Source organism: Anas platyrhynchos, chromosome 2, assembly GCF_047663525.1.
Source record: "Anas platyrhynchos isolate ZD024472 breed Pekin duck chromosome 2, IASCAAS_PekinDuck_T2T, whole genome shotgun sequence".
NCBI classification, from domain to species: domain Eukaryota; kingdom Metazoa; phylum Chordata; class Aves; order Anseriformes; family Anatidae; genus Anas; species Anas platyrhynchos.
The window spans coordinates 158,694,049-158,716,201 of record NC_092588.1 but is presented as its reverse complement, the minus strand read 5'-3'; the positions used below and the strand labels follow the sequence as shown (position 1 = coordinate 158,716,201).

The 22,153-nt window shown below is 42.5% G+C and overlaps 1 protein-coding gene across 2 annotated transcripts in view; it reads left to right on the top strand.

Moving 5' to 3' along the window:
* SMARCC1 (SWI/SNF related BAF chromatin remodeling complex subunit C1) overlaps positions 1 to 22,153 on the top strand; it is a 78,798-nt gene that overhangs the window by 46,087 nt on the left and 10,558 nt on the right. For both annotated transcript variants that reach the window (XM_072034060.1, XM_038173890.2), the window contains 5 exons: positions 7,336 to 7,391; positions 9,307 to 9,421; positions 10,311 to 10,465; positions 15,641 to 15,775; positions 19,409 to 19,667. In XM_072034060.1, coding sequence (XP_071890161.1) covers positions 7,336 to 7,391; positions 9,307 to 9,421; positions 10,311 to 10,465; positions 15,641 to 15,775; positions 19,409 to 19,667 — 720 coding nt within the window. The remainder of the gene's footprint in view (positions 1 to 7,335; positions 7,392 to 9,306; positions 9,422 to 10,310; positions 10,466 to 15,640; positions 15,776 to 19,408; positions 19,668 to 22,153) is intronic.

Below are 22,153 nucleotides of genomic sequence, written 5' to 3'. Positions count from 1 at the left end.
GTGATGACTGCTTTTAAAGTAAACTAAGCTTAGGCTTATACATACACATGTTTTTTTCTGCTGTGGCTCTGTTCAGCTCTTCCCTGTTTTCTGAGTACAGGTTTCACTGTAGCATGCACATTAAGGACCTCTGTATCGTGTATACTTTGAGTCTTAATTCTTAATTCTGCAGCACAGTGGTGGAAGTTTATCATCAACATCATTAGTGATATCGCTGGTCTGGCAGCCCTGTCTGTAGGAGAATTTGCACACAAGTTGCAAATAGCAATTCTGAAGTGCCTGTCATTTAATATGGGGAGTTGGAGAGCAGATGACCATAACACGATTATTTCTGAATGAGCTGTGTGGTGAGTTCTCTAAGTAATACTGTCCTGTTATAGCTAATGCGATTTGTATTGGGCTGTGACTAATGGAATAAATTAGGACAACAGCAGATGGTTCTCCCTGGGGGAGCTGCTCAGCAAGAGTGAACTGGGTCACTCCGCAATCTGCAGCGCCTTCCACCTCCAAAACAGCTTTGCACTGGAGGGCATAGGGGAATCCGTGGCTTGCACGTGCAGAGGTGTGTGGGATGTTGAAGTGCAGCGTTGTGGTGTGTAACTGCTGAGATGGAGCCGCTTGGCATGACTAGACCCGAGGTATTGTATCTACACGTCGCCACAGAGAACTAAAAATGTCTACGGAGGGTTCCATACTGTAATTAAAGCTCATCAGTTGGTGTGTTTTAGAAATAAAATTATACCATAGCTCCGCTGTCTTTTGAAAGCTCTTAATATTGGCGAATTGTAGGCAGCGTGGGATGTGAAAGGGGGGAAATGGGACTGGAAGAGGTTCCTGGAGCTTACATCGATATCCAAGAATCTCATTCTCGTCCTCATTGTTCAATTTCTAAAGGCTGATGATGATTCTTTTTAGATTCATGTTGTAAAGCTTTGTTCGAATTAAGAACGGACTCGAGTGGTTCAGATTCTGTGATAAGCATGGCGGGTGCTGGCTTTTAGTTTCCAAGATGCTACACAGCTGTGGGTTGTAGATTGTGGTGGAGGAGATTCCCTGTGTTTGTTTTATTGAGTGAATGGAGGAGAGCAAACAAAGGAGCCTGTTCTCCATCCAGGCCAGGGATTTTGCTCCAGAGAAGGGGAATATTTAGTGCACCTGTGGTGCGTAGTATCCCTCTTAGGTCTTTACTGAGTACGTGTGCTTTCTTAATAACTTTCCAAAGGTGATTAACTCCACTGCCTGCATAGATGTGCATCGAATTAGGCACAGGGGAGTCTCTGAAGTGCCTGTGTTGGAGGCAGTTACTCGTGGATTTTAGAAATACTCTACCAAGTATTTCACTGGAAGCATTTCCACTGGCACAAGTGCGCGGAGGCCTCCAGCTGTAGCTCATCTGTGACAGCAGGCGTTGGGGGGATGGTGTCTGATTTAGGGGCTCCCCTACAACTGTAAGCGACTTAAACAGATGATTAAATTTAACACTTTATGGACGATCGTGTAACGTTCTCAAATACACATAGCAGAAAACATACCCAGAAGAAGCTATTTTGCTTCATTTTTGGCAGGATGATTTCTCAGGCAGTCCCTAGGGTGTGCTTTCACTCTGAAATAACGCACACATTGCTAAAATAAACAGACACTGAACAGTTCCTTCGCTTTGCATGCGTGCAGGTGCCTGTAAGCTAGCTCCGTGCTGTTGGAGGATTGAGCCCATCAATCCCCCCATCAATCCCCTTGTGATGGACTCTCACAGCTTCATGAATCTGGAATTCCATCTCCCTGGCAGCCTTGGGGCCATCGTGCCGTCCATGTGCGAGCTGCCTGGGGCGGTGGCAAAGGAAGCTCTGGTGGCCATTGAGTCCTGACTTTCTTTGGAAGATAAAAATGATGGCTTAGATGGTAACGTATTTATCACATTCAGACCCAGGATTTTTCTATAGCTATGCTATATTTCCTCTCAATTAAGTATTAATAGCTAAGGCTGACTTCTGACACGTTGCACGTGTCACCTTATTGAAAACAAAGGGGAAGGGATGCCTCGCGGGCAGCTCGAAGCTGGCTGCTGAGCTGAAACTCCTGTGCATGGTGCTCTGCATTTATATGTAGGGTTTGGCTTCCTGTTCTTCTAGCAACAACAGAGGCTACTTATCTGCCTGTGCTGCGAGTGTCTGCTCGCTGGTGATGCAGTAAATTATGACAGTGGAAATTTTATGGTTCCCCTTGCTGACCTGAAGTCGATTTAACTTCTTTGTAGAGTCACTGGGCTCCGTCAGAAGGCAGTGATAAATTCTTCATGTATTAGAACACGGCCCCCCCTGCTCCTGGAGATAACATGCAAAGCAGAACAAGTTGCCGTAGAGCAACAAATATTTGCTGCTTCAGGTGTTTGAAGAAGGGCGTGGAGAGGCAGTGCTTTCTCCTCTGCAGGTGCTTTCTTCCTCTAGAGAGATGCCTTGTGACCATCTGCCTGCTGTTGATTTAAGAAATGCCATTAATTTCTTTTCCCGCATCCTGCAGGTTTCAAGGTATGATACCAGACCTGGCAAAGTGTTAAAGAGCTTCACTGGTGCCCTGTAAAAGGGATTATTGGCTCTTAAAGTTCTCTTCTCCTTTTTTATTAGGAACACGTATCTCTAATTAATCAATCCTCGTTTTCATTGTCAGTTCTGTTTTCATTACCTCATTCAATTACGTCGTTGTGTTTTTAACCTCTTTCAATCATTAAGGTGTTTATATCTCACTGAAATGCAGGAGTAATTTCTGTTATTCTCATGCAGAGGCTCAAAAATGTGGTTTGTTTTTTTTTTTTTAAATTTCTTCATACTTGAATTCAAAATTAATTTTTTTGAAGCTCTAATTGCTTAGAGGTACTTCCTGTAGCCCGTAAGCTAGAAACAAACCTGCTTGAATCCCAGTAAACTTATTTAATGCCCAAACTAATAACTGATTGCTTTTTTTCTTACTACATGTAGTATTTCAGCACGGTCTCCTCGACGTGTACAGGCACGGAATGGTTTATGCCAGTGGGAACCGCAGAGGCGTAGCGCTGTCACTGCAGATAGCGGCTCGCTGGCTAATAGAAGAGAACAGTTTTCAAAAGCCATTGACTACAACCTGCCTAAAGTTGTCATCCTGATTTTAAAATAACATTTGATCTTCTAGCCAGGACTCGAAAACCTAAGCTAAATCAGGATGTTCACAACAATCTTACTGTCACACACACACACCTTCCAACTCTCTGTAGCTGGATGTGTCCCTCTGTAATACAAAAGTGTGCTGAGCTTAGGGAAAGGTTTGCTAGATGTAGCAGGGGAGAGTTGAAGGGCACTTGCCTTACTGAGAGATGCTATATTTGCTTTTTTTTTTCTTTGAGATTTTTTTTTAAAGGTTGGGGGGAAAGAGTTTGCCCTCTTAGGGTGCGTGTTTGCCTTGGGACGGCTTCTGCGGCAGGAGTCACTCAACAATGGTCTACAAGTAAAAAATAAATGCTTAATAAAACTTGCCCCAGTACGCATGGGGATTTAATAGCAAATGCCTTCGACCCCATGCTTGATAGGTAGCACGTTGTAAACCTTCACAGACTTGTCTTGTGCTGGTATCTTTGCTTTCTGCAGGTAATCACGCGTTGTTAGTCACTGCTCCTCTTTATCTCGGGACTGGAAACCTTGACGTGCATCGTAATCAGAAAACCAAAGCCACCACCCCAAGCTGATCTTAGGGTAGAAAGAGAAGTCAGTCCTATCTAACAGACCCAGGAACAAACTGGCTTTTTGGATAGAGCGTGAAGATTTGTGTCCTACAGGACTTGACTTCATGGCATTCTCAGGGGCAACTTGCATGATTGTTACCTCCAGCTTTCTATCACATATGACCAGGAATGTGTATATAGCCAGGAGTGCTGTCGCCCATTTGGTGATCCTGAGCAAAAGGCATGCAGTTGCATGACAAAAACTTTGTAGAGATTTTTTTTTTTCCCCTCCAGCAGACTATAAAGGTGAGGCTGCAGGTTTGTGGGGACTGCTCAGACTGGAAGCCCTTGGGAGGTGAGAGCAGCGCGGTGGTACGGGGTGCTGAGACCTGAGTCCAGGCTGAGGAACCTGAGCTGCAGGCTGTCAGCTTCCAGAACAGCAAACGAATCATCACATTATGAGCTCTTAAGACAGACATCTCCTCTTTTCTACTTAAAGCTTCAGTTTGTGGATATTTTTTTGTAGCCCACTTTACTCTGAGCTTCAGAACTGCTCCGCTCCTCGCTGCGTTTAAGTTCTGGGTTGTTCATGCAGACCTTTTTTCTTTCAGTTATACTGTATCCTTATGGTAGGAATGACACTTGTAAGCACAGGTTGAAGCTCTGCTTCTAGGTTTGAAACAGCTGGCTGAGAAAATCCAACCTAGGTTTCCCCTGAGTTGTTATTAGGTCACCAAATCCTAACTCGGAGTTACAACTTCTGAGAAGGTGTGTCCCTATCCACCACGAAGTGAGTTATGGTTGCGGATACTTCAGATAAGTAGGTTTATCTGCTTTAAACAAGCCAAGAGGAAAACCATCATCTGTCAGACATTGTTATTTTTTATATATATATTGAAGGGATTCTTGTAAAAACCTTTCTACAGAACAATTGCTGTTGAAGGAAAACATTTTGTGCATCTGTTTTGCTTCAGTGTAGCACATGGGAATTCCCAGTAACGTAAGGGTTACAGAAAATGAGCACCCTTACACTAACCAAAGTCTTCAGAAGCTTAGAGGTGGATAAAGGCTTTTCACCAGCAGATTTATACTGGTATGAAGGCATATGCTGGAGCCAGTGATCTAAATAAGCTCCCTTTTTAATGCCTCCATACATGAAATTTTACTGGTGTCAGGTCTTTTGGGTCTCAGGTCCCAGACAAAGAGTTCAGGATTGTGCTGAAGTTTCCCTTTTGTTCTTACAGAACATCTGGGTGCTGCAAACAAATCGGTGTTTCTTGGTTGAGTAAACAGTCCGTATGGGAAATATATTTGGAAATAGTACTACATTATTCAGATTCCTTTGTGGTATTTGCTATCAATGCATTTGTTGTTATCCTCTTACCCTGAAGAGACCTGCTTTCGTTAGCAGGATCGTTTAATTAAATGTTCTATAAAGGAATAAATGAATGAACCAAAGGCTATAAACAAACCAAAAGATCTGTCCTGAGGACAGGGATATACTAACCCCTGTTAAAACACTTCTCTTACAGGGTGCATGCATCCAGCACGTGGTAACAGCTTTACTGCTGTAGCATTGACAGAAGATGGATTTTTTTTTTTCTTTTGCCTCGTTTTAGTCTCGCATACCAGTTAGGCTATTTATTATCTCCCTTTGCAGATGCCAAAATTAGAAGGGATGATAACTGGTCAGCTGGTACTCAGACAGCAGTCTGTAACTCAAGGGGGTCTGGCTCCGTTTTGGCAGAACCCTTCAGATGTCTCTGTTGTGGCTGTTTGAATGCCACACAGACAGTAAATAAGAGGTTATTAGCTTGAAGAGCTCAGTCTCGTCAGCCAAAAAGCAAAATGAGCAGCAGCAGGAAGCATATAGTCGAGTATCGAAGCTGAGGCTGGGCACTCCGAAGGTGCTTGTGGTCAAGGTCAGGTTTTTCTGTGTGTCTGGGAAACTCATTTTGGGTTCAAAACATGAAGAATGCGTAAAAGGCAGTGGGTGGCGTCCAGACCCACACATCCAAAGCAGTGAGAAACCTGCCAAGTGTCCAAATGGTTCACGTTATGTGCTTCTAGCTTCTTGTGACAACGCCGTTGTGTTCTTTGGTGTTAGCACTGAAGGCACACACTAGCTCTGCTTTTTCAGAATATCTTGGAAATCGTGCTCTTTGCAAATTTGGGAGCGTTATTTTCTTGCTCTGTACCAAACCAACAACCAGCTCTTATGCTCAGATGCGATGCGTGGCTTGTTGAGTGCCTAGCTGGGAAGCTGCAGTTGGGTTTTTAAGGAGTTGTAATAATGTTTTGTTCTCAGAAAGCAAATAAAGCGTTTGGGTTTAACTTGGATCCCTTCATTGATCTTTCTTCAATACAAAGCCTCAAGTATTGCTCTCATTTCAGCTGAGGAGGAAGCAAGAGAGTGAATGATTAAGGCCTGAGTGAGAGGATTGTCCAAGAACATCTATCGCAGGGCACCTTTTGGACCAGTTCCTTTGACTCAAGCATCATTGTTCAGTTCTGATTCACTGGGACCTGTGGTTCTACATCGCATGTGAAATACCTGGAAAATCGATTCAATTGTCTGTAACCACACGCCGTGCCTGGCATCAAGTGCTGGCAGGCAGTAACAAGATATTTGGCCTCGTGTGCTCTGTGCTGCTCCCCTTTTGGTAACTCATACAATGTAGGAACTCAAAAACATCTTCATTCTTCTAAATGTGTTTCTGAGGGCTTGAATACTTCTCAGAGTGCTCTGGGGGGAAACATGCTTTGAGGTAAGCTCAGGGTCGGGCCGTACCTGGGAACCCAGTGGTCATGGTGTTTGTTTAGGGAGCAGCAGGTACCAAGGATGCAAAACGGGGCACGGGGCTGGGTTTCAAGCCAGAACCACCAAGGAGAAGAATTGCTCACCTCCATTGCTTTTTGGGGCAAAAAACAGCAAGAGGTGCTTAGTGTTTAACAACAGTGTCAGCTTTAACAAATTGGCTAGGGCTCAGTATTACTTTGGTGTTGAATAATTATTTTAAAGCCTGCTTTGGCAACCTTCAACGCAGAACTCCGGTGTTTTTACCACCTGCAAGATGCAATTTAGATCTTCAGTTGACCTGCAACGCGCGACAGTGCTGCTGGGTGGACCTTTCATCAAAAGCAGCTCAGGGGATCTTGTGCTAAGGAGGAATTACAAGTCTGGCAGCACTGTAATTGAGGTTAATCATGCAGCTGACAACCATCTACAGAATCAAATTGGCTGTATTGGGAAAAACATTTTATAATACTTCGACTTACCAATGGGAATTACTGTATGACTTGAATACTGCAGAGCTGTACATTATACTCTTCTTTATGTAACTAAGATAGATTTGGGGTTTTCTCCCTGTGTGGGTAAATTGGGTGTTTGAGTAGAGCGCAGATAACTTAATGCTTTGTCCTTCTTGTTGGACTGTAAATAAAAGCCTGTTAAATTTAAATGTGCAAGTAAACTTGATGTTTAAAGTAAGATTAGTGTAATAGAATTGGGTTTTCCTGGAGTTTAGTGCTGTATGGCTTTCTTCATAAGCTACTGTCAGTAGAGAACAGGAAATTTCAGTTAACTATAAAATAAGTATAATAAGTGGATGTTGTGACAATTCTAAGGACTTTATTTATATTCTCAGATGGAGCTGAAGAAGAAAAAATGGAAACAGAAACAGATGGGCAGCAGTCTGAGAAGGTAAGCTTAGTTCAGCATGCTGTTTCTGAAAAGATACTTCTGATACTTACAGACCTGAATTACTAAATTCCAAAGTGTCTGCTGAAAAAAAGGTAGGTGGTAGTGTGCTGGTCAGTCCTTAGTGAATGAACAGCGTTCCCTAACAGTTCCCAGTGTTCCTGGTACTTCGTTTTTTAATGAGTGATTAAGTCACAGAGATCTTGCTTGTGCTGGACAAATGGCTGGCATGTTTTTTCCTAGTCCTGAGAAAAAGTTGGGACTGGGAGGAAATGCAAAGCAGGCAATATCAAACTAATTGTAGAGACTTAAGCTGCAGAAGGACATTGGTTTGTTCTGGTTCATGACTTGTAGTAGTCCAAAGCAAGCATCACTTTGAAGTCTTGCCCTAGAAAAGTTTGTCTTTTGGCAAATTGCCTTTCCGAAGTTGAATACAGCTTTCAGCTCCGTCAGGATTAGAGAGATCAGGGCTTTCCTGGAAAATGGTGAGTTGTTTGGATTCCTTGCACTATTTGGCAACCATTTTTGAGTAGCTTGTGTGGAGCTGAACAGACGACCTGAATGATTATTAGCTATTGTCACAAGTCTCCAGTGGCAATGTGAGTTAGGTCTGGTCAGTCTGTGCGATCACTTGTGGCTTTGTTGGCTGTTTCTGGAACCGTTCTCAGTTCCACGGATGTGGGCAAATGAGATCTGACTAAATGAAGGTGTCCATAGCTGAGCTGGTCAGTAAAACTCCTCTGCAGAAGAAGTCAGTGTTAAATTTTGGTTATAGGTGTGTGTGTAGTGTGTGCTTTTGACATCAGGTGCGATGCAGCCTGCCAATAAAGATCAGATTAGAAATTAATTCCTTCAGCCTGTTGATAATGCTTACAAGAACGCAAGTGTTTGAGGAGGGAGTTTTATAACATCGTGTCTACAAACGCAGTACCTCTTTTCAGACGGTCAACATCAGGTCTGGAACAATCACAGCCAGTGGCATTAAACTGCAATTAAAACTAATATGCTGGAATTCGAACATCACTCTGCTAAATGAGTAGTGGTAGGCACTTATCTGCAACAACAGATGGTATTTCTGTGTTGCGTGCTTCGTCAGAGGAATGAGAGAAAGTGACGTAAGCGTTGCTGTCTGTACACTTGATGTTACTTCTCACTTGCTCTCACATAGTTGTTACGCTGTATTCCTGATAAATAGTCAGGTACCTGTTTAGGTAGATGCACGTATAGAAGACTTCTTGGTTAGAGCTTGAGAAGATGCTTTGTTCTTTAAATCAGAATAAACGAGAAACATTTGGGGCAGTTTGGATTATTCATAAGCAGAAAATGATATTTCCAGTCCTGTGCACGAAGCTGCTGCTGATTTTATGAATGCTATCTTAAGGCACCTAGATTTTTAACAAATATTTGTATTTTACTTCTGCTTTTCAACCATTGCTCTTTCCCACCAATTCCTGGACAGAAGCACCCTCCTGCAATATGTAATTCTGTTGTAGTGTTTACTGCCACAAGATGCTGTTGTGACTGAGCATTTGGAGATGATGCGTGTATTGCTGAAAACTGTATGAGTTGTTAGATGGAAAAGATAGGAGAATGGTGCACAAACCACCAGAATAAATGGTGACAGCATGCGGAGTAGATGATATTCTTCCCTGTCATCTTACTTCAGGGTTTCATGTGCCTTCAATCGAAGCATTTTACCTGGGTTACTATATCTGGTAGATTTCCGTCCAGTATGGCAGTTGCTTTGTCTGTTCAGATTGTGGGCATGGTTGTCAAAATGGGCTGAAGTCAAAGTCAGTCTTTAAAACTTAATCTCTTCCTTTATGATAGTGAATTAATTTGAAAGCTATATAAACCATGTTAACATTGAATGTCTTGCGTAGCTCTCATTCTCCAAACAATCCTTCATCCCATTTAGGTTGAAAACAAAGTGGAGAGTGAAATTGAGGAAGGTGATAAAGCACAAGAAGGAGAAAACGAGAGAAACCCAGAAAAAGAACAAGATAGCGAAGTGACTGCAGACACCAAGACAGGTAATGATTCCCAGCTGTTCCTCAAGCTGCGTTAGCTTTAATAGCCTTCCTCTAAAATTGTTGGAATAGACTATAAACTCAACTGTGGCAGAAATATTTTGTCTTGCACATCAGGCTGCTTCATGGTTCAGTAGTAAATACTCTAGTTTAATTTCACTGCAAAGCTCAGGCACTAAATTCTTTCTTGAACTCATTTTAGACCTCAGCTGAGCTGAGCTTTCTTTGTGTGTTATGACTGGGTGAAGAAATTGCAATGGCAAAGTGAGTATAGGTCACAAATTCTTTTTTTCTGCCTGTATTACACACCATTTGATCATTTTTGATGCAAAGAAATGGGACTGCTCACTTCTATGCTTATAAGGTGATGTGCTAGCTCAATTTCCCTGTGAAGTGATGTGAAGCCTTTGTTTTGACAGGTTAGCAAGTCCCTTTTTTCCCTACCTAAGTTGTTACTCTTGTTATTTATTTTTAACACGTTCCCCTTGTACCTGGTGGATACATTGATCTTCACTGGAACTTGCAATCAGTATTTCAGCACCAGGTAGAACAAGCCATGCTTGGATTCACATATAAAAGCAGAGGTAGTAATGGAGTTGATTTGGAAATGCAGCTACACGCATCCTAATGAAAGAAAGCTGACGGCAGAAGATGAATTGACAGGATGAAAACTAAAAATGTTTAAACTTGCCATGTTTGTTGGATCAGATCCTCTAAAATTGTTCCCACGTCAGCGTTTGGGCGAGTAGCAGTAGTGTTACAGAGGAATGTGGCTGTGGATGAATGGATTTGTTTGGCCAATAGCAGTGCGTGAAGTGCAATTCCCATCCTGAGTGATGTTGTTAACAAAGGGAGAATGCACGTAACAAAGGTGGTGGGAAATCTCTTTCAGAAGAAAAGGAGACAGAAGAGAACAAGGAGAACGTTGATGCAAGCAAAGACAAAGAAAACGAGGCTGGGAAGAAGAAAGTGGAACATGAAATCTCGGAAGGAAACGTAGCTACAGCTGCAGCTGCTGCTCTTGCCTCAGCTGCCACCAAAGCAAAGGTTTGTTTTATGCAAATATGCGTTGGCTTGATTTCCAGCTCACGTTACAGCTGTTTTTAAAATGGGCCTTTGTTCCAGATCTGTGGAATTTCATGTTCTGGTCTCTAATACCTTGAAAGACCACATGTCATCTTGAATTTATTCTGCTCGAACTACGAAGTGCAATTGTGTATAATTTAATTTAGGCTGCTATTTGTATGTTTATGAAGTCAAGGAACTTCCATAAGAAAGAGCCCCAAAACTTTTGTCATCTTTTGTAAAGACTTTTCTCTGCTCAGTAGGTCTGGTTGTAATGTTGCAGGCATAGATCTGGATGGCAGCACCCTTACTTTGCCTTCCTTGCTGTGCCACTCTGTTCTGTGGCCTTCACACAAGCCCTCTGTACTTGGATCCTTTGTCTGTAAAAACAACGTGATGCTCAATTCCAGTGTTATAATTTGTTTTATAGACAACTTGATGATATTTGTGTTAAGAGGTGCTGTGTGTCTGTTCATGATAGACAAAAACATGCTTTTAAACTTCTGTTTGTCTGTAGGCTCTTAATGAGCTGTGGTTTGAATCAGTGTTCTGTCTAGTAGCTTTTCGTTACCCTGTAATTACTAATTGCATGCTGTCCTTTGTTCCTTTTCTTTGAGCAGGAACCAGACTGCCTTTACTTCTTTCAGAATATCTTTTCCTAAATCTGTTTTCTCTTTTCATATTTTTGGGGATTCACATTTTAGTTTGGGTTTCTTACTGCTTTGTGATTCAGTGCCATATTCCACAGCATTCCATCTACTTTATGGATACCAAAAAGCAAAGCATGGATGGTATTTATTCCTGATGGATTTCCAGAACATAATGGGGGACATAATGAGGTGTTGTATGTGTTGTACTGACTTTCCAGTCTCTTTTTTTTTTTTTGCCCCTTGAACTTTAGACCTATTTTCCCAGATGCATCCTGTATATTGAGGAAGTATGATGATAGATGTTGTTGAAATAATACAATCCCTCCTTTATGAATCTAAGAGATTGAGGGTATTTTTATTTGGCTACCTTTCAAACTAGTTTCTAAAATCAAAAGCTGCATGAATTAACATTCCCCTTGCAGTCTTTTCCAACCTAAATGATTCTGTGATTCTACGATTTTCAGCCATGTTTTGTTTCAAAGTGTGGAATTTAATCTCTGTTTTATGGAAGTCTTCTTCCTCCAAATAATGAATTATATTCTACTTTCCTTCCTTTAGTGCTAATGAGTGCTAGAGGGAGAAGGGACTTCGCTAATGACAATTTTCATTATGATAATAATAATATTCTAGAAGAATTTTAGCTTTATATTACAGGAAATAATATAATTAGGATGTTCACACTTAGAGTAGAATTCAGGTTCAACAGGGATTTCTCTTTCCACTTGCATTAAAAAACCCAGACAATATTAAGGCTTTCAGTGAGCTGCATCTTGCCTGAGAAAGTAATTCGGTTTTTCATATTAAGCTAAAGACCTGGTCATGTGAAGAGCTGTTAGTTATTTTCCTTGTGATTTTATAGCGGAGGAATATCGCAGTTATCTTCGAAGGAGAAACAAGGGTCAAAGGCAGGCATCTGAAGTTGGTTTTCTTTTGTGGTAAGTGGCTTTATCAGTGAGTTCTGTTTGAGAAATGGCAGCCAGCGAGTGTGCTCATCTGGGGGAGAGGCTCTGTATTCCTACACGGAGAATGAAGCAACAATTTTAAATGCATTTTTACAGGTTATGGCTTTGGTACAAACACTATTAGAATTATTTAAGACCCTTTTTCTCATTTTCTTCTTGGATTCTTAAATCAATGTAAGCAGGTTTTTTTCTTTCTGCACATAAGCCTGGTGGTTTGTTTCACACCAGTAGGTAGCTCAGCACCACCGTGCTGCATTCTCACTCCCCCTCCTCAGAAGGAGAAGAGAAGAAAAGATGCTCGTGGGTCGAAATAAGGACAAGGAGATTGCCCACAATGCTAATTGGTGAGCAAAACAGACTTGGCATGACTATTACTGCTCCTCCCAGCCCCCCTGCTCCACTGGGGGCTCCTCCATGGGCTGTAGCATGGAGATCTGCTCCATGTGGGACCCATGGGTGCAGGGGGACAGCCTGCTCCACCAGGGGCCTCTCCACAGGGCACAGGGGAATTTATTCTGCGTGCCTGGAGCACCTCCTGCCTCCTCCTTCACTCACCTTGGGGGCTGCATGGCAAAGACCATATGGCTTCTGAATTCCTGTTTTGAGATAGTTGTGATCTAATGCATCTTTTCTAAAGATGATCTCAAAACTGCCAGTGATGCAAACCCCCCTATAATTATCTGTAGGTTTTTTTCCGTGGGTGGTTAACTTGCTGTTAAGCTTTATTTCTAGTCTGGTGCGCTTCAGCCACTATTGTACCACTGCAACGCTTTCCTATTGAATTAAAAAGTCTGGTTGGTAACTGCTTGTTCCACGTGTAGGTATTCAGAAATGTGAAATTCAGAAATAGAACAGACCCTGTTACTAAAATGATTTCTCCTTATTTGTGGGAAGCTGTATCCTATTTTCTGTTTATAGGCAAATCAGATTGTCTTTAACTGGTTCCTTTTTGCTGCTGCTCTAGAAATTTGGTGCAGAACCTTCTTCATCTCCTGCTTGAACGTGTGCAGGACAGGATTCAGCAGTTCTTCTCCTTGTGTGCCTTGGTTTAGATAAAGATGGCAAATACACAGACCTATTTCTTGTTTTCCTTTGCAAAAGACGGAGCCCTACGAGCCTCAAAACAAAAGTGAGGTGAAGCATATGGTCTCCTTTCACAAAATAGAAGAGAGGAGGGAGAAGAAATCATTTTCTCTGCCTGTTGCAGTTCCAGCTAGTCTCCTGCGTGTGGATGAGACGTTGTCACGCTCCCTGTGATGTGTTGCAAGGACGCTACCTGTCTTCCAGGCATCTCGTGCTCTGGTTTTACAGTTTCGTGTACCCATTGTCACGCTCTTGCTGTGGTTAGCCCCTCTCCTAACTGAAGCAGGGGCTAAAAATGTTAGGGGTGGGTTAGGTTCTGTGAACCCGCCTGGTAAGGTTTATTTGCTGGGTCTGTAGCTAGTCTTGCGATTCCTCTCTGAGTATTCACTCAGAAGGAATTTGTGAGCAGAGGAAGCAGTGGGTTTTGTGGCAGTGGGCATGATCCCAGGCAGGGAGGTGCTAATCCTCTTGGTGCTTACATGGGGAACAGAAATTGTTCTGTAACAGCACTCAGCCAGAGGCTCTGCTGGCTTGGGGATGCTCAGCTCTTCCAGAGTGGCAGTGTCCCAGAAAAATGTCAAAATGTCATATTTTTTTTTTTGCTTTCTGTTGCTTGTTAAGCACCTTGCTGCATCCATCTCCTCAGTCAGTTTAAATCACTGTTAACTTTTATCCGTTTTGTAAGCTTCAGGGTTGGCAATGACTTGTTCTTTGTCCACGTGAAAGCCCTGAGTAACGTCAGGCTAAGGAGTGCTTTCTTCACATCTCTTCAGAAAAAAATTCTGCGAGGATTTCCTTTCTAATGTGTATTTTGAGACATCTTTTACCTAATCATGTGTCTTGCCGATCTTGTTAATTTGGTTTCATTAGTAAAATTACACACATCAGGCAAGGCAAAATGACTGTCAAAGGCTTTGTGCACCAACAAAGGTGCTTTTGTCACTGCCTTTTGTACAGAGCAGCCTGTTTTATTAAGCCATATTAATTGATGTTGTATGTTCTAGTTCTGTCAGCAATACAATTAGTTTATTTCAGGTGTGCACCATCAAGTTTGGCCAGCACTTCAGTGAAGATCCTGCCTGAATTTCACACCAGCATGCCAGCAGTTGAACTTGGGATTGTTCTGGTTCCCTAAAACTGGACCTTACTGAAAAGGACTTCCCAAGGACTTGCTTTATTGTTGGTGTGTTGTCATTCAACAGCGTTCATTTCCAGTAAAACATCAGTGGTAGAAACAACATCCGAGATTTGAGAAATTCTGCTTCTGGTCAGGATTACCAGTTTTCTAATGCTGCTTTTCTCCCCGGTATTTCTTCCAGTTCCAAGCAAAGATTTGGGACACAGCCTGCTTAATGTGACTCCCTGCTTGCAGGTTGGGCTGGTTGAGATGAAGCATTTTTCTTCCTTATTCCCTTCTGCCCTCACCTTGCCCTTCACAAAAGGCAGCCCCCTGTCCCCCAGCCCTCGGATGGGTCAGGCTGGCTCTGCCTCAGCGCCCTGCTCAGGAAACGTCCTGGGACTGCTGCTACAGAAACTGCCCAGCAGTGTGTGCCCATGAAAAACGTTTTATTTTGGGTGTATTTTTAGTTTGAACAGTGGGCTTGCAGCAAAAGCTGGTAGAAGGCATCATTAGCATGCCTTTCACACTTGGAAGATGTGAAATGCTTTCACAGGTCGTCTTTCTATCTACCTATCCTATATATGTTCTCTATCTCTTAAGTCATGTACATATCTGCCTGTGTATGTGTTAAAGCTAAATCCTCGCGAGGAACCTGTTTGCATTTTTCTGCAGCTCTGTTTCACACTGTTTATATACAGCTTTGCAACCTGGTTATTGAAGGAAACCAGAGGGTGTGTTTTTTTTTTTTCCAGTTTCTTTTCATAGATTCATAGAGGTTTCTCTGCAGTGTCTGCCCTAGCCTGAGGTGGAACTGCTGCAGTAAGAAAGCTTCTGATTTAGCAGTATGGTGGTGAATGTAATGGGAATATACTTTGCTAGATACATAGCTTCTAATTTAACTGAGCAAAAAAGAATGTAATGGCAGGGGCGTGCAAGTCATCTCAGTGTTTGTGTAGGTTTTTCCTGGTAAAAACCTCCTGTATGGGTTTTGGTGAGTGCTTGGATGACCTGCAGCTGACTGAGTATGACCCAACCTTTGCTTCTTTGTTTGCATTTCCCCTGAACATGCTGTGTTGCCCATTCAGAAGGCTTTTGGGCAAAGCTGGTTTGCTTTCGAGTGCTGAGCATCCACAATACCATTTGTATATTTATGTAAAAGCTCAATAATCTTCCAAGGGCTTTTGGTTCTGAGCATAAAGTTGATAATCTACTACCCTGCTTTCTGTCCAGAAGTGGAACAGAATGGCTAAAGCTAGGTGTGGAGGTAGTTGGTAATTTGTTTACTTAAAGTGCTCTATTTTGTGAAATGCACGTAATGCAAAATCCTGTGTTTTATTCTCAGCATCTAGCAGCAGTGGAAGAAAGAAAGATCAAGTCCCTGGTTGCCCTTCTGGTGGAAACACAGATGAAGAAGCTGGAGATAAAACTTCGCCATTTTGAGGAGCTGGAAACCATTATGGACAGAGAGAAAGAGGCAGTAAGTAGTGGGGACACTAATCTGAAATTCTGGATTGTTATCAGTCACTCCAAAGACTTTGTGCCATCAGCAGTTCCAGCTGTTTCTGACCTTTAGTCATTTCTTTCTACCCCAGCTCAAATTCATAATTACCCCATTCTGTTGTGTCTGAGCCCTCCTTCTCTGTCCAGAATCTCCCTTTTATCATAAGCAGCAAACTGGCAGTATCCCAGATTTGCTTCCCAATCCTTTTTCTTGTCATGGAAGCACGAGTGTGGACTCAGACTTGGGCCTGTGCGTAGGCCTTGTGATGTGAATGATAACTGACAGCAGAATGGCTTTTCCCTCTAAAAGAGACTGAAATGGATGGAAACCTTGCTTCCCTAGAGGAAGGGAAACCAGCAGTGTCTGCCTTCTGTTCCTGACCCAGTTCAGATGGGAGATGTGGTTTTAAGCAGGTAGTTTTTTGGTTTTTTTGAGGACGTTCTCAGTAGCTCTTGGAAAAATCCTCAAAGCAGTGGCAGAAGGATACATGCTCAGGAGTAACAGCTTCTCAGGGATTTGCCTGAGCTGGAGAGGTAACAGCAGGTGCAAGAGAAGGAGGGAAACTAACGTCAAGAGATGAGAAAGGATGATTGCTCATAGGGAACAGAAAGTTATCAAAGGAGAACAAAGCTCCATTATCAAACCTGACAATGAAGCATGATCGATACGGAGGATACAGAGGAGGAGGAGCTGGGCAAGTAAAGCAGAGAAATTGCTCGTTTGACTTCAGTCTGATGAAGGAGTAGCCAGGGCACAGATTGTGACTGAGGTCTAGCCAGCTTCAGAAAGTAGTGACCCCAAGAGAGCACGTATGGGGCATCTCAGGCAGGGTTTGTGTTGTAACGCTGTTGGTACATCTCACTGGGGACTGGTGCATCCCAAAAATCAGCATGTAATATGAGAGATGCTGTCTTGGCCTACCAGTGACCGGATTACACATCAATTACTGAGTGTTCTTCCAGCAGTGGGGCTTTCAGAGAAGCAATTTTTCTCTGACTACTGTAAACATGACCCAAAATCTTATTTTTATCAGAGAGCAGTCAATTTTTGCATTTTTCTGTTGTTTAGCCTGCTCATTTTTGTCAATAGGCAATTACTCCAGGTGTGTTGAAGATATCGACTCCTAGTTCTAGGGGTTTTCATGTTTGCCCTACCATGTGAATTTAATGGAATTTACATCCTCACTTTGGCATTAATCACATTGATAGAATTTGACGAAGTGTGGTCTTTTGTTGCAGCAGAATGTCAGCAAGAATTTCTAGATTGCTCAGCATCCTCAGCCATTTCGGTGTGGTGTCTGCCTCTGACACTGATTGGCAGTGCAAGAAATGGACCTAACTATTCTGAAAAGGCTCTCTGTAGGTTTCTTTCTTTGGGGGATATATTCTATTACTGACAGAGTTTTTTCCACTTTGAGGCATATGACATTTTCCTTTTCAAAAAGTGCATACAAGTTTTTTTTTCCTTGGCTTTCTAGCAGCTAAATTTGGACTTTTCACCTGTCACTATGGATGTTTGGTGGAATAATTAAAGCAAAAATTTCTTTAGTGCTGTTGCACACTATGCATATTTCCTTATTTGTTGCATTATAGTCAAGGTGCCTTCATTACAGTAAAGGTGAGGTGATTCCAAGTGTTGGAAGAACTCTGTGCTACAAACTGAAGACTGTTAGGTTTTAGGCAAAACAAATGTACTTGGTGGTTAAGCTGAAGTAATTTCAGTACTAATTCTGATTGTGTACCCAAGGATCCTGTTGGTAGGAACCTTGTTGACCCAGAATTTATAATCACACGTGAATGCTTTTCTTTACTGTTCCTGTTAGGGAGGAGTTATTTTCTGAAGATGGAATTTGTACTATGATGACAACTTGCATAAGTGTACATATGAAGCACTTGTAAGAGGCCCTTTCAATGGGAATCACTGCAAAAATACGTTGCTAAAAAACCTGAAAATCATCAGGAGTGTAGTATTCATGAATGTGTACCTAAAGCACATGGTGGGTTTAATGAAATGAGCTGTAGGTGTTGTGCAGCAGACTAAAGCACGCTCATCTTCACTGAGATAGCCAAGCTTCACTCTTGCCTGACACTAACTTGCAGATTTTATGGAGTTTGGAAAATGCAGATTACTGGTAATCTGCCCCCAAAAAATACGTTTTTACCACCATCTTAATTCTGATCTGTACAGCAGAAGTCTGTAAACCTGCTTTGGAACTGATAGTGACATGCAACAACCTGATGTAGAACCAGGGTGTTTGGGGCTCTGCACCAGTTTTAAGACCAGCTTTTGTGCCATAACTTCTACTTATGTGCATTTCTCTTCTGTACAACTTTATCTTCTCATCCTGAAGGGAGGGAATGTGTAAAAGGGAAGTTTTCACTCATTTTCTTAAGTACAAGGTGTGTTTTCAGATATTGGATGCTGTTTGATGATGCTTTAAAAAGCATTTTTTGACTGCTCTGACCTCTTAGATGAGCTGTAGCAGGATAGGGTGCCATGAAGAGAGCAAAGCAGGAGCGTAAAAGAATATAAAAAGTACGGTGTAGCAGTTCTTCTTGCTTAAGCCTTTGTTTCGGGTCATTTGCAGTAATTCTCTTCTGAACCGCCTGTCACCTACCGAATCTGTTTCCATACATGCACAATTACACCATTGGTGTATGTGTCTCTCCTTTTTATCGAGTTCCTCCCACTAATGGATCAGATTGGTCAAGGACAAAGGAATCACGGCGGCATGAATAATCACATTGTGGTCCCTACATGCTGCAAAACAGCCCCCAACAAGGAGCATGTATTATTCATCAGCTCTGTCCCCATCTGGTTCTGCTGGTGAATGTGTGCTCTGTAGTGGAATTTCGTTTTCATCCCTGTTTTGTCAGCAGTCAAACTGCTAACACAAAGCATCGGTGGAGCTTCGGGATTTCTGGAGAACTTCCACGAGGTGGAAGTCTCCTTGGCAACCTGCTTTTCAGATAAATAATGGAGTAAATCTTAAACACTCATTCAAAATTGTAAACTAGCAGCACAAATGCTTGAGAAATATTGAGAAATATTTTTCTGAAGCTTCTTTATCTTTTCATTTGGACATTAACTATGAGGCTGTATAATTTGCAAGCCATCTTTTTACATTAATTGGCCTAAGTTACATGAGGCTTTTCTTTAAATAATACTCATCTGTAATGCAAATCATGGGTGTTTGGATGTCAGGGTGCACAGGTCCTACACTTACAATGAAGGTACAGATCAGGGTCCTGCCTGTAGTCACTGAGCAAAGCTCCTGCCTGCATCTTTGGTCCTTCCCTGGAATATCTTTGGTTTATTTCTCCTCATTCCAACATGCAGAAGATTGAGAGAAAAACATCCAGTTACTGCTGGAACTGCATTGAGGCTGAGTGTTCCGTACAGTTATTATCGAGTAATGTGTTAATTTTGTTACTTTAGGACAAAACAAGGTGACTTCATCGGTTCCGGCTGGAAGCTGGCCTGTACCCGTTACCAAAAACTGCTGCAAATTTTTTGCTAATCAAATGCCGATCCTATTGAAATGGCTTAAATATGTAGTTCTTAACCATGTTCTTCTCTTTGCATTTTTTTTCCCCGTTTTTGACGTAGTTAGAGCAGCAGAGACAGCAGTTGCTGACAGAACGCCAGAATTTTCACATGGAACAGCTGAAATACGCTGAATTAAGGGCTCGTCAGCAAATGGAGCAGCAGCACAGTCAAAACCCACAGCAACCTCACCAGCACTCCGGTGGGCCTGGAATGAACCCGCTCGGGGCACCAGCACATCCAGGCCTCCTGCCCCATCAGCAGCCCCCGCCGTACCCAATGATGCACCACCAGATGCCACCACCCCACCCACCACAGCCAGGTAAGAACTGGAAGGAGAAATCCCCCGAGGTTAGTTGTAACCACTCAAGAGTAAATTAAAATAAGAGGAAAAGGTACTGTCGGATGAAATTGTACAAGGTTTTGTGGATGTTCTGTTAGGTGGTGTTTTATATTGGTGCTTCTTGTAAAATGGAAGCAGCTTTAGCTCGATGATCCTTGTGGGTCCCTTCCAGCTCGGGATAATCTCGCTTTGTCTGTAGTGCAGCTTCATTTTAGAGTTTATGTCCCAGTATTAGATGTGTGGGGAGAATCTGGGGGGACTGGAACGGAGAGGGATACCTTAGCAATGCATATAAATACCTGATGGGAGGGAATGAGGAGGAGGGCACCAGGCTCCTCTCAGTTGCAGTCAGTGACAGGCAAGCAGGGATGGGCACAAATTAAAAATGTGAAATTCCATGTCAACACAAGAAAACCCTTTTCTGTGATGATCCCCAAGCACTGGAGCAGTGAGGCTGAGGGCTCTGTGCTTGGAGTTCAGTGCTCACTCCAAGCCTCTAAAGTGTTTGTTTCCTTTTTCTTTTTTTTAAAAAGCTTGTGAGCCGCCACCAACTATCATTTTCAAATGCTTTTGAGCTCGTTTGTATTTCTTTAGACTTTTTTATGCCAAGTGATCTCTGCTCCTTCAACAGCAATCATTCCCTCAGATTCTCCAGTTCATGACACATCTAATCGGGTAAAAAACTTAAGGGAAAGGCCAAGAACGAGAAACAGAGGCAAAAAGCTCCTTAGGCAGCTTTATTTGGCAGGAGACCTGATTCTCATATGCGCCTACCCCCCTACTTACGGCTTTGCTTTCTGCCTTCTGCCCTTCAGTTATGCTTGATGAGAGATGAGAATCACAGAGCTGTGTTGGTCAGGAAAATTGCTTGAAAGTCCAGCCTGCTGCTCTGGGTAAGCCTGGCTGGATCCAACAGCTGAGGGACTTGTCCTGTTGAGGTTTAGATGTGTTCAAGGATGGAGATGTTCCTAATACCAAGGGATGGAGAAATTAGGTGGCCAAGTGACCATGTCTAACAGAAGGAGGAACATCCGCTGAGAGTACAAAATATTTCTGCCATTTACTCAAAACTACTGCTTATTTCTTGGCAAAATTAATAGCCCTGCTGTTAAGGGGCAGAGTTGCTAAGAGCATTTGTGGTTTTACCTTAAAACAATTTTAATGTTGAAAGGGATTGGGACTTTGCACTTGTACAGTGAAGATGTTTGTGGAAATTAGAATTGAAGGCTTTGCTATACTTGCATGTCGTTGAAATGATCATTTAAACTAGAATGTCACCACCTGGGATGTATGAACCTGGTAGAATGGATTGCAGCACAGAAGAGCTTTTGTCAGTTGTCAAATGCTTGACCTAAAGCCATTCTAAAATTGAATTCTAAAGCCTGATTGGTTATTAGCTAAAAATCTTTCAGAAGATCTTGTGTAGCTGAAGAAGCTGGAAAGTTTAGAGTATCATGATCAAGAATAAGACATGGTAACCAAAAGTGCAAAATAGATTGAGTTTTTGCCTTAATAAAAGCCTGAGGTAAGGGCAGTTTGGAAAAGCCCTCTGTTGAATGTATGCTCTGAAAAAGAGCAAAAGTGCTTAGTAAACTAGCAGGGTTTGCAGATGACCATGAAATGTGAGGCATCAAATCCAATTGTGTGAATCTCGGCAGTAACAAAAACACAATTCAGCCAACAGCTGCAGAGCAATGCCCATCGGAGGGGAAGATAAGAGTCATCCTGTGATCTAGATGCTTAAGCTGTCTTCTCAAGAGGTCAGGGTCAGCGAGTTCATTGAGCACTTGTGGACAAAAAGTTAATTCTGGAATTGTAGAACGGGGACGTGATAAAATACGCTATAATTTTTAGATTCAAATAATGCTGTAGTTTGATTTGTCTGTTGTACGCTGTATTGGCAATTCAGTTTGTTCATTTAGTGGAATGAAGAAACGTTCTGTGAAATGGAAAAACGGCAAATTGAAAACAGTGTAAAGGGAGGGGGGATCACACACTGCATATCGTTAGACCCGCTCCTATTTACAAGGTGCTATCGAGGCTGAAAATGTAACAAGATTAAATGCGTTGTTGTATTCGCTGGGGGACTAATAAAGCCTGATTTCTGATATATTTGCATCCCTGCTTCACATAATGCCTTATTACTTCAGATCATAATCATAATCATCCAGGCCCTCTGTATCTCCAGTGATCCCTTCCAGCGAGTACTATGCGGAGTGTGGTACCGTGTTAATTAGTCAGCACATCTCTTTTTCAGATTTGATTAAAGTTAGTCAATAGATCGACTCCCCCCCTCCTGTTAGGGGGTGGCAAGCTGCTGGACAAGGAGCAGCACTGCGGGCTCCCTGAGAGGGAAGCATCTGGTGCCGTCTGTCGGCGTGCAGGCACGGGAGGAGGTGGATTTGTCTTTCACTGAGCCCTGAGTTCATGGGCTTGGTATCTTTATGAAGGTGAGAATGCAGATG